Source organism: Bubalus bubalis, chromosome 11 (genome assembly GCF_019923935.1).
Source record: "Bubalus bubalis isolate 160015118507 breed Murrah chromosome 11, NDDB_SH_1, whole genome shotgun sequence".
NCBI classification, from domain to species: domain Eukaryota; kingdom Metazoa; phylum Chordata; class Mammalia; order Artiodactyla; family Bovidae; genus Bubalus; species Bubalus bubalis.
Genome location: NC_059167.1, coordinates 27,754,618 through 27,766,586, shown reverse-complemented (window position 1 = coordinate 27,766,586; position 11,969 = coordinate 27,754,618). Strand labels below are relative to the sequence as shown.

Genomic DNA, 11,969 nt, shown 5'->3' with positions numbered 1-11,969 from the left:
ATTTCATAAATTTTTAAGATCAAGTGATAGCTCTGATTACATATTTTTTCTGAGTTGTTTGTTTGTTTGTTTTTAATCACAAAGTAGTCTCTTTATCAAGGATCTAAAAGGGACTTCGGGAATTTTTCTTGGGAAAAGAATCCCCTAAATCCAGACACCTTTCAATTTGAGCTACTGTTGCCCTCCCTTTTTTAATCTGAGCAGTCTCTATATCTTGTGTTGGTAATCCCTCAGTTAAAAGGAAAAGTAAGTTCTAAGGGAGCTTGCAATTGGATTTTCTTGGAGGGCATGAGAACTAAAGCGTTGGTTTTTATTAATTCTTGGCACTTTGATCATAAATCTAGTTGGAGACCAGTCATCAAATAAGACATGAGAATTTAAAGGCTTTTCTACCCCCATTTCCTAATTATGCCCAAAGCATTTAAAATATTGGCTTACTATAAATCCATGTTGGAGACGGGTTATGATATACAAGTTATGTTCTGAGACTCAAGGTAAAGAAAATTTAATTTGTAGTGGATGAACTAGAGAAATTTTGTCAGAGAAGGCACAAATGCTGTTTTGCACTTTTAGCATAAGTATGCTGCCTCAGCCTTGTGCCTGAGCTGAGCAGAAGGGAGATGTATAGCCTCCTGCATAGGTGGGGTCAAAATTAAACAGTCCTTGAATTCAGGGGATGTAGCTGCTCATGCTGCCCATGAAGGTGTGTCTGTGAGCCTGGCGCCCTCCAGCTGTGTCTGCAGGTCACACCAGCTTCAGATGGTCTCACACTCCGTGGTGGCAGTGGAGCAGGCCCCACAGTCACAGCGGACCGCCACGGGGTAGCTGTAGAAGGGGTCGACTCCAGGGGCACAGTTGGGCAGCTTGACCGTCACCTGTTTGGTCTCATTGTAGGTACAGACTCGATGATGGGCTTCGATGTAGGGGGGTTCCAAAATGGGCTTCTGTCCCCACAGGCAGAAAACAGAAAACCCATTAGAACATACCATCCTGTTTCATTTTCTTGGTACCACTCATCACTATAAGAGATTAACTTGTTATTCATTTCTTTACTTGTTAATTTCTTTACTTGTTTCCCTTCCAGTAGAAAGCAAATTCAACAACCACCTGTTGAATCAATAAAAGAAAACAGAGCAAGGCAGATTCCTTAGTGCCCTATGTGCATCTCAAACCCTGCAGTCAAACCTATTAAGCTTGAATCCCTGATCTGCCACTTGTTGGAGACCTTGGAAAATCAGTTTCCTCATCTGTAAAACAAAATACCCACTTCCCAGCATTGTTGTGGAGATAAGGTAAGATGGTAGATGACTAGCACCAAGTAAGCATTCAGTAAGTGTAGTCTATTGTTCTTATCAGAGCAGTTACAAGAGTAAGAAAGTAATATAAACATAATAACTAGCAAGCCTTCAGAGGACAGCACTTTCATTTGTCCCAGGCAAATGAAATATGTTTAATGGAGGTCCAGGATGCAGATCTTACATGCATGTCATGGGAATATGGCTTTGCCTTCAATGAGGACCATGTAGAAGAGTTAAATTCAATATCAACTTCTTCCTACTATTTCTCAGATAATGTTTTATCCTTTCTCAGTTTGCTTCATGTCCTCTTATCTTCAGTAACCTGGAATCCCAGGCAACATTGCCAAATAAAATACAGGATACCCAGTAAAATCTGAATTTCAAATAAACAGCAAATTTTAGTATAAGTATATCCCAAATATTGCATGGGATAGACTTATACCAAACTGAAAAAAAAAAAAAGGTTGTTTATGTGGCATTCAAATGTAACTGGCATCCTGGCTAGATTGGTTTGGTTATTTGCTAACTCTAGCTACCCTAAACCTAGGCCAGAGCAAAGGCTAATTTCAGCAATAGTTCCACCTTCAAAGTAAATCCAGCCACTGTGTCGTCATGAATATCCTTATTTTCAGACATGCTCCCCAGTTAAGTTACCAAAAATAAGTGCTTTATCAATCAGAAACTTTCAGATTGTGGGGAAAGTAAACCTCATTCTTTTATTTACTTTCTAGACATAGCCTCCATTTTCATACCACAATAAAGGCATCATAAAAGCTGATTGACATTAAGGAGAGTCCTGCTCTTTAATAGTCTCATTTCTCCAGTGAGAGCACAGTCCCTGACCTCCTATGGGTGACTGCTACCCAGTTAAAGCCATTCGTTGATTTATAAAGGGAAAAGAAGATGCGTTCAATTAAAGGGAAACTGTAGTTTGAGATTTTAGCCCAGAAAGAGCTCCAAATAGCCTCGACAAGGCTGTGAGCAGGGGAGGGCACTGCCAGGCCACGCCCTGAACACAAGCAAGTTTCTCACATAACTTTGATGTCATGTGACAGCCACAGTATCTGCAACAACTGAATTTTCATTTGTTATTATGTCTCAAGCCCCCTAATGATGGGGAAATGAAGCTAACTTGGTGGAGTTGTTTCATTTAAGTTACAGGTTTCATTACCATAATTCAATTCCAATCATAGGGCCATAATTTTATCCAAATGATAACAGGTTGCTGTCTGAGTCCCTGAATAGAAGTATATTTTTCCTAATAGCAGTGTCCTTTCATAGTGCTCATGGGCTTCTAGTTTAGTGTTCTTCACTCAATTGTGTCTAATTCTTTATGACCCCATGGACTGTAGCCCACCAGACTCCTTTGTCCATGGAATTCTCCAGGCAAGAATATTGGAGTGGGTAGCCATTCTGTTCTCCAGGGGATCTTCCCAACACAGGGCTCGAACCCAGGTCTCCTGCATTACAGGTAGATTCTTCCATCTGAGCCACCAGGCTTCTAAATGGGCTCAATTTGATGAGAAGATGTATAACTCCAGGAAGGGATTCATCCCTTTTAATTCAACATTTATTGAATGCCTTGCTTATACAAATCTTTTGACAAGAGCCATGAAAAGCACAAGAATGAACCTCTCCACTCAAAAAACTTAAAACCTAATGTGTGGTGGAGAAGGAAATAAGACAAAAAAGGTAGATGATGGTCATGGGCTGACCAAAGAGTCAGAAAAGGCTTAGAGGAGTTGGTTCTGGAGACAGGCACCAAGGAATAAATGTGAGCAGGAATAGGAGAAAAGGACCAAAAGTAAGATTTCATGAGGAATACTGAATAAAACCTTTAAAATCTAGTCTCTCAGGCAGAGCTAATAATATGCGCAGTGCCTGGGAAAATAGGCAGATGACATATTGCTGAGGACCTTAAAAGGTAGTTACTGAATTTGCAGCAGTGGGTGATCATTAAAGGTTTTTGGAGCCACGGTGACAAAATCAGAGCTAGTACTTCATTAGGAGCCAATTCAGGCCCTAGTGGGCAGAGGCAGCAGTCACTGTATGGTGTGATCCTACGGGGTACTGAAAGGCGCTCTATCTCCTCACCCCTCAAACATCTCCTCCTCTCAACCTTAAAGCATTCTAACTTTGATTGAGATTTTTATCCCACTTTAAATGTACAGTCTCTAAAAAAGCTGGATATAATTGTATATGAAGAGCCTTAATACATCTGTCAATGATGATCCCTGAAGGACCCAGGAATGACTCTAGGGGAACAGAAGAGAGCAGGGCTGAAGGTAAGGCACTGAAGGAGGGGCTGAGGACACATCCTCACCTGCTGCTTAGCTTAGGGCCTTACTTGGTAACTGGCTGGCATTTTAAAGAGGGAGGAACACAGGGAAGAGTTTGGGTTATAAGAGTGAACCAAGAGTTTATTCTGAACTTTCCAGTGACTCCTTGCATGACTCTGCAGTCAGCTACCAATTGAATTCTTGCATGTCATCTGTAAAATGGGCAGCAAAACAGCACATCTTGGCCTCCCAGAGATGATTCCCAAATAGACAGACACATGTCAATCAAATTATTAATTTCATCAATGCTTCATTAGAAGGGCAATATCATATTTCTTTCAGATTATTTTTGGAAGTTGTTTTTTGTTTGTTTAACCCATAACAAAGTATAGATACCCCAGCTCTATCTCATTTCATTAAGAACTTTAATACTTCGGCTTCCCTGGTGGTGCAGTGGTTAAGAATCTGCCTTGCAATGCATGGGACACAGGTTTTATCTCAGGTCTGGAAAGATCCCACATGCTTCAGGGCAACTAGCCCGAGCGCCACAGCTACTAAGCATGCACCGTAGGGCCCCTAGTCCTCAACAAGAGAAGCCCCCGCAATGAAGCCCCCATACAACAACTAGAGTGGTCCCTTCTCTCCACAAGTAGGGAGAGCCCACACACAGCAATGAAGACTCAGCACAACCAAAAATAAAAATAAAGAAATAATTTTTTTTTGAGTACTTTAGAATCAGTCTAAGCGACATGAAGGCATTGCCACCAGAGCCTCTTTTGGGACTCACCTCCCAGGTTTCACAGCGGCCCCAGCAGGCATCTGTGGTGATCCGAAGGCCCCTGCAGCCTGGCTTCTTGGCCAGGAAAGTAAACTCCCTCACTGCACAGCCCACAAATGTGCGCAGGTTCTCACTGGAGGTGCTGATGACAGAGCCACAGCCAGCCAGGAGCAGGAGGGCCATGGGGCCAAGGAAAAGGTACACAAGCCTCATGCTGTTTCCTCCGAGAGGGAAAGGAAGGAGAATTTATTAATAGAGCTAGCCACCTCCATCGATGCAAGGGACATGAACTTGGGCAAACTTCAGGAGATGGTGAGAGACAGGGAGGCCTGGTGTGCTGCAGTCCATGGGGTCGCGAATAGTCAGACACGACCAGGCAACTGAACAACAATAACAACCTCCATGGATAATGTGTTGGTCACTATAAAAGGGACATTGCCCTTAGAATTTCAGGTCACTAGACACCCAACCCTCCAAGGGTATCCTAAGGCTTTTCCTTATGGTATCCCAACTGCTGGATTTGTGCATTAAAGAAGTTTGTTTCAATAATCTCTTCAGAAATGGATACAGAATATGAATAACACCAAAAGTAATGCATATCCTAACATAATACATGAACACACACAAATTATTTTTATTCAGATCCAAGGTATTTGGTATCATGCTACATGCTTCACTCGAAATTATATTTCCAATGTCATGGATGAGAAATGGAGAGGGGTAGACAAATAATAATTGCATGCCCCATATGTATTGTTACTAACCCAGCCCAGCACAAAACCATAAAACTTGGATATGCAGAACAGCCCTCACATCTGGCTTGGTGGCCATTGATAAAAATGTGTCCTAGTTGCTACAAATTCCCTTTGATCTAAGCCTCCACTGTAATAGGCATCTTGTTGTGACTAAATTTAAATCTGAATGATGGAAAGCATCAGGGGTATTTAAAACACAACCCCACTCAAATACCAATCCACTGTCTATCCTCTTTGTTATTGTTGTTCAGTGACTCAATCGGCGACCCCATTGACTGCAGTATGCCAGGCTTCCCTGTCCTTCACTATTCACCTGAGTTTGCTCAAACTCATGTCCACTGAGTTGATGATGCCATCCAACCATCTCATCCTCTGTTGCCCCCTTCTCCTCCTGCCCTCAACCTTTCCCAGCATCAGGGTCTTTCCTGGGTCTTGATCATTTCTTGTGCTTTTTCAGGAGCCAGAATCACTTCTTTCATGGTTGGCCCACCAGACAGACATACCTGAATGCTGAAATGAGGGTGGACTCTCCACTTACAGAACACCCTCAATTCATTATGATTTAGACTGCAGAGTTATTTATTCCCAAACTTATCTCCCAGTTCCTACTTCTGACCTGTCACCTTAGCAAGGCTCTCTGGACTTACCCTCAGGCAGAATGAAGTTCCTGTATGGAGAAGCACTTACCTGATCTTACTGGAGCTGACTCGCCTGTAAAGCTGAAACTTGTACTCAAGATTTTGGAAAGTCGCAGTGAGTGAATGGTACAAGTTTGCTCTGGGTAAATGCCTCTACCCTCTGTGACTGGGCTGCTTAATTGCTCAAATATATAGGAAAGGTCTTGTCAATCAAAATGAAAAGGGAGGCAGAGCCTTACAGGAACCACTAAACACATCAAAGCCTTGGAATATAAAGCCATTCTCTATTTTCCAAAAGTGATTAACTTAAAGGGTGTTGTTTTGTTTCTTAACATCGCCTACTGAAAAAGAAAGTTACCTTGGTGGGTGACATAATCCTGGGGAAACAGTCAAAGGTAGTTCACCTGGCTCTGGAAGACCAAGTGCACTGGGGCAAGATGGATTAGATTTTCCTTTGCAGTAATCACAACTTTCCTTCTCAACAGGAGGCAGTCACCAGCTGCTCACAGCACTCTTTCCTTTAGCTCACAACACATTTCAATGCATTGAAAGATAACAAAACAATAATTCTTCCTGGGAAGAACATGGGATCACTAACTGAAAGGATGGAAATCATGGTAAGAAACATTCGAATGTCTTAAAATGCATTAAGTATTAGAGCATATTAATAACACCTTAAAATGAATCACACAGGAAACAAATATTAAGGTATTCAACACAATTATCTTCCATCATGGGACTTAAAATGACTTTTTATTTTTTCCATGTAGTTTTCAGCATCTTTCACATTTTCCATTTGGGCAGGCTTCTCTCATAGAAAGTTGGTTAATATTGATACTTTAAAAATTAAAATAAACCAATAATTCTCCATTTGTGCTGCATGTAAGGATATTCAATGCTGTTGTAATAGAACTGCTTCATTCGATTTCTGGTTCTTAAAGTTTAAACTAAGAATGAAATAGTATTCTTTATGAGTATGAGACACAGTTTATACTCCAATCTGCAATTGTAGCGTGTAAATGGATTAAAAATCTCATTGTTCATGGCATTATTGTGGGTGAGCTAAAAAAATTAATGAAGCAGACATCTTTTTAGCCTTTAGGAGTTTACATATCATAGCTAATAATGACATATTTCAAGACATTTAAGATGCACATTAAATAAATATGATTCCAAATAAAGTTGAAACATTTCTATTTTCAACAAAGAAAGGTGTTCTTTAAATAGACTTGCTACTCATTAAGGGTTTGATTTTTTTTTTTTTCAAAATATATAACGACTCTTAGTGAATCCATCACTATATCATCAATATACCTATCTCTAGAGTCAGATTATCATATATATTTTATAGAAATTGAACTAGGCTTGGAAAAAAGGACTTTCTTCAGCCCTTCAGACTGTGAGTAGCATAAGCAGACCTGGGTACTATAGGGACAGACTGCTTACCTGACGTGATTGTCCTAACTCGCTGAGCCAATCGGTGGTGAGCTGCCAGCCTGACCTGAGACTGTTCAACCCTTTTGGAGGAGACCTGAAACATACATACCTGTGTCTGCGATGTCACAAGACAAGGAAAGACAACAAAGAGAGGCCAAGAAGTGCCTTTCTTCTCCAGCTGGGCTGTGGCATTCTGCTTGCTCCCCATCAGCAGTGACCTTATAAGAATGACCACTTATAGTCACTGAGCGCCTGGTATGTACCAGACTCCATGGCACCTGATGTGCTCTTGCATATGTTACCTCTAAATCTTATGTCAGTTATGTAAATCAAACTATATTGTCTTCTTTTTCCATTGGGAGAAATGGAGGCTCCATTATTTTATAATCTCCAGGTCTCCAAAGCCTTCAGAAACACTGAGATGGCAAATCAGTTTGTTTCATCCCTCTAATCAACTGCAGTCAATCGAAGGTACCAGCTGGAACACTCTGGTAAGAAAGGCCTCAGGCTTCCCTGGTGGTCCAGTGGATAAGAATTTGCCTTGCAATGCAAGGGACACCAGTTTGATCCTTGCCCTGGGAGGATCCCACATGCCACTGAGCAACTAAGCCCATGTGCCACAACTACTGAGCTTATACTCTAGAGCCCATGAGCTGCAACTTCTGAGCCCACATGCTGCAATTACTGAAGCTTGCTGTGCTCCACAACAAGAGAAGCCACAGCAATGTGGCTACCCACTGCAACCAGAGAAAGCCCACCTGCAGCAACGAAGATCCACCACCACCAAAAAATAAACTAAATAAATGAATAAGAAAAGAAAGGCCTCTGAATCCATTCCTAGTACAGAAGGCTGTGTCTCACCAACTTCATCATGAGTGTAGGAAAAGGGGATGGCATATGGCTGCCACTTTTTTGCCATCCATGCACTGTGCCATGCAACCTGCCTCTCTAGAGGCAGTGAGAGGGTTGCTGTGTGATTTCAAGGATTACTTAAGGCCCTGATACCCACAAAACATCTTAGAATCTGTATCTGCAGGCTTCCCTTCCATTTTCATTGACGTTCCCACCTTTAAAGTCATTCTTTTGATACAGCAAAGATGTGGGCAATATCTCCAAGCACAGGTCCAAGAGAATCTTCTCTCATCTTGTCACATTATCTTCACTGCATTCATTGTTACCTTGGAGGATGAGTCACAAGATGTAGGTTTCCTGGGGGTAAGGAGTAGGGAGCAGGGGGGTAGGAGAGCAGTCATCTTGAGGTCTAGGGGAGCATGACAACAGAGGAGGGAGGAGCTGAGTGTCAGCACCTTGAAGGGTTGAGGCCTGGTCCAGAGTGGGCAGTCCCAGACAAGGAAGGACCAGCAGTGTACAATCTGTGCAGGAGATGGAAACACTGCAAGAGCCTGGTAACTCTCTTCCCTGGTTCGGCCATGCTGATTCTCAGTGGCACAACTTCTTTTGTGACTGCCTTGGCCAAGTCACTTCTCTCAGCCTCAGCTTCCTCATCTGCAACATGAATAGGTCGGACCTGATGACTCATGAGGCACTTTCTAGCACCAGAACTTAAAGATTTGCAAATTATTTATGAATATAACAAGCTGAGGGCAAGTCAGGTAGAGAATCTGAAGGTTCATATTATAATAAAGACATCTAGGTTTGTGTTCATCTGACTATGATACTTGCCAGCTTGTGATCTTGGAAAAGTCTCATAGCCCACTGAATCTAAGTTTTCCACAAAACTGAAAATGCCTTTTTCAAAGGGTGTATGTTAGCATTCAACAAAATGATGTCTAGAAATTGTTTATCTTGGTGCTTGATACCTCATGAGCAGGCAATAAATGTTTTACTCTTTTTTCCCATTGTGTGTACCCCTAAGAAAAAAGAAGCTGCCAATAAAAAATTATGTCTGTTCATTATTAGGCATATTCTGATTTCAAAGGTATTAAATGTGGAAAAAATACATGTCTGAAAATAGAGGAAGCAAAGTCTTTGGGGGTTAGAAGACCTTCTCAGCATCCTGAAACCAGGAGACACAGATGGGTACCAACTGTGCTTTCCCACAGCCTATAGTGCTGTGATCTGACGTTAAAGTTAACGCTTTTTAAGTAGGAAAAGGGCTTCCCAGTTGGCACTACTGGTAAAGTATCTGCTTGCCATTTCAGGAGATACAAGAGATGTGGGTTCAATCCCTGGGTTGGGAAGATCCCCTGGAGTAGGAAATGGCACCCCACTCCAGTATTCTTGCCAGGAAAATTCCATGGGCAGAGGAGCCTGGCAGGCTATAGTCCATGGGGTTGCAAAGAATTGGACACGACTGAGTGAGCAATCAGGAAAAAAGTCTGACATATTAGATTTAATTTATAAGATTCAAATCTCATACTTCATGTGTACCACAGTAACAAGTTTTAATGTATTAAGAAATCTTCATGAATACTCTGAAACAATTTCAGTTCTGACCAAGAATAGAGCCAAAGTAACTAAGCCAACCAGTGCATACAGCATTCCCACAGGTAACTCAGTGAGAACCCCCAGGAACTCAGCTGTCTGCTTCATCGATTACAATGATCTGTTAAGAGTTGAGAAAAGACATGCAAGCTCTGATACGTTTCTCCTCATTGTCCTCTCAGAATACACAGTGCTGTGTCCAAGGGCCAAATTAATTATCATGATGCCTCCTGAGGATGGGTAAAAAAAAGCCACAAATGAAGCTATGTGTTTCAAGGAAGTGATAGAATTCACAATTTTCTGTAAACCGATACAAGCAAGGTCAGCCTTGGACTTTTCAAAGTTTGATGTTGCTTTTAATATCCCTTATTTAGATGGAGAAGAAGATCTTGGATTACAAATGTAGATGAATGGCAAAGTCTTGAAGAAATGAGTCTTATTGAAAAGTCATTTCTTCCTTTCAAAGCACTGGGTATTTGTGGGACTCTTCATTTCATTGATTTAGAGAGATAACATTTGCCCTAGATGATGGCGCAGTTGCCATGGCAACTATTTTTTTTAACGAGACTAAAAATAATGAAGCCTGTGTGTGATTTACTAGGACAAGTCAAGCCTTTCTCCACAACTGTCTGAAAGAAGTATCTGTCAGTTGTCACAGATTTATTTCAGATTAAGGGGCACATGGTTTAGGAGCTGAAGCGGAATGTTTTTATTTCCACCTGACTCTTCCACTTTTGAATGTCATAGCTTTGCAGGGCATGGCAGACACATGCCTAATAGAGAGGAACAGAAAGGAGCTTAATGAGTCACAAAGAAGCATTCTTTATTTCCACTGTATCCTGTATTCTCATTGGAATGAGTCCACAAAGCGGCTGGGTCCCCAAATCCTTCATTTGTGATTCCCTAGGCCGTCGCACAGGGCCAAGGTTGTTGTTAGTTAAGTTTTGAAGCAACAGCACCTCATTTGTTAGCTATTTGGCTTTGTTCCAGAAAAAGGTTCCTAGGATCACAGCCCCAGAGTACGGGCATATGTCTGTGTGCACCCATGCTCGTGCTTGAGTGATGGAGCGGGGTGATGGGAGAGTGAAGACGTGGAGAACTGCTCTACTCTCCAGAGTTCTCGTTACATAACTTTACACATATTTATCAAGCAACTACTATGTGCCAGGCACTGTCCAGCCCTGGAGTCACTGGGTTCATTTAAAAATAATAAGACGATGTTGGGAAAGTGGAATAGCTAACAGCTGAGAGTAGTAGATTTCCTTCTTCCTTCCCTTTCTTTACTTTATCCCTTCTTTCCTTCTTTCTGTCCTTCCATATTTTATTGACTGTTACCATGTGTCAAACACATGCTAAGTAAATGTGATGCAAATATGAACAGAGCTAAGAACCTTCCCCAAAGAGTCAAAATCTAGCAAGGGCAATAAATAAACCAACAGATATATGATCCATAAGTTGTACTTTAGGGCATTTATCCCAGAGTCATGGACATTTATATTCACAAAAAAACCTTTCATACATGTTCATGGCAGCTTAATCTATAATAGCCCCAAACTGGAAACAGCTCAGGTTTCCTTCACTAGGTAAATAGTTAAATTATGGTCTATCCATGTCAGGGAATCATACCTCAATAAAAGGGAACAAACACACAACAACTCATGAATCTCTGGAGAATCATGTTGAGTGAAAAAAGCCAATCCTAAAGAGATATTTATCATATGGTTCCATTTATATACCATTCCTGAAATGATAAGATTCTAGAGACAGAGAACAGACTGAGTTGCTAGTGGTCAAGGCTTCCCTGGTAACTCAGATGGTAGAGAATCTGCTGGCAATGTGGGAGACCGAGGTTCAATTCCTGGATTGGGACGATCCCCTGGAGAAGGGAATGAAAACCCTCTCTAGTATTCTTGCCTGGAGAATCCCATAGACAGAGGAGTTTGGCAGGCTACAGTCTATGGGGTTGCAAAGAGTCATACATTACTGAGCAACTGACACTTTCACTTTTTACTAAGGAGACTCAGAGACAGGAAGGAGATGGATGTGATTACGAAGGGCAAATGTAGGATGTTTTGTGATGGTGAAAATGTTCTTCTCTTCACTGTTGCTGCTAAGTTGCTGCTAAGTCGCTTCAGTCGTGTCCGACTCTGTGCGACCCCACGGACGGCAGCCCAACCAGGCTCCCCCGTCCCTGGGATTCTCCAGGCAAGAACACTGGAGTGGGTTGCCATTTCCTTCTCCAATGCATGAAAGTGAAGTCACTCAGTCGTGTCCGACTCTTCGCAACCCCATGGACTGCAGCCCACCAGGCTCCTCCGTCCATGGGATTTTCCAGGCAA

General features: G+C 41.9%; 1 protein-coding gene across 2 annotated transcripts; it reads right to left on the bottom strand.

Annotated features, from left to right (window-relative positions):
* Positions 1–43: 43 nt before the first annotated feature.
* GPHB5 (glycoprotein hormone subunit beta 5) lies at positions 44–5,898 on the bottom strand. Of its 2 annotated transcripts, none has more exons than XM_044924883.1 (3): positions 5,798–5,898; positions 4,365–4,569; positions 44–944 (listed from the first exon to the last, which is right to left on the bottom strand). In XM_044924883.1, exons 2-3 carry the CDS (start codon positions 4,566–4,568, stop codon positions 756–758), a joined length of 393 nt encoding a protein of 130 aa, XP_044780818.1. In that variant the 5' UTR covers position 4,569; positions 5,798–5,898; the 3' UTR covers positions 44–755. The 2 variants fall into 2 exon arrangements, with proteins under 2 accessions (XP_044780818.1, XP_006042124.1); XM_006042062.3 differs by having other exon boundaries at positions 4,365–4,576; positions 5,798–5,895.
* Positions 5,899–11,969: the final 6,071 nt, after the last annotated feature.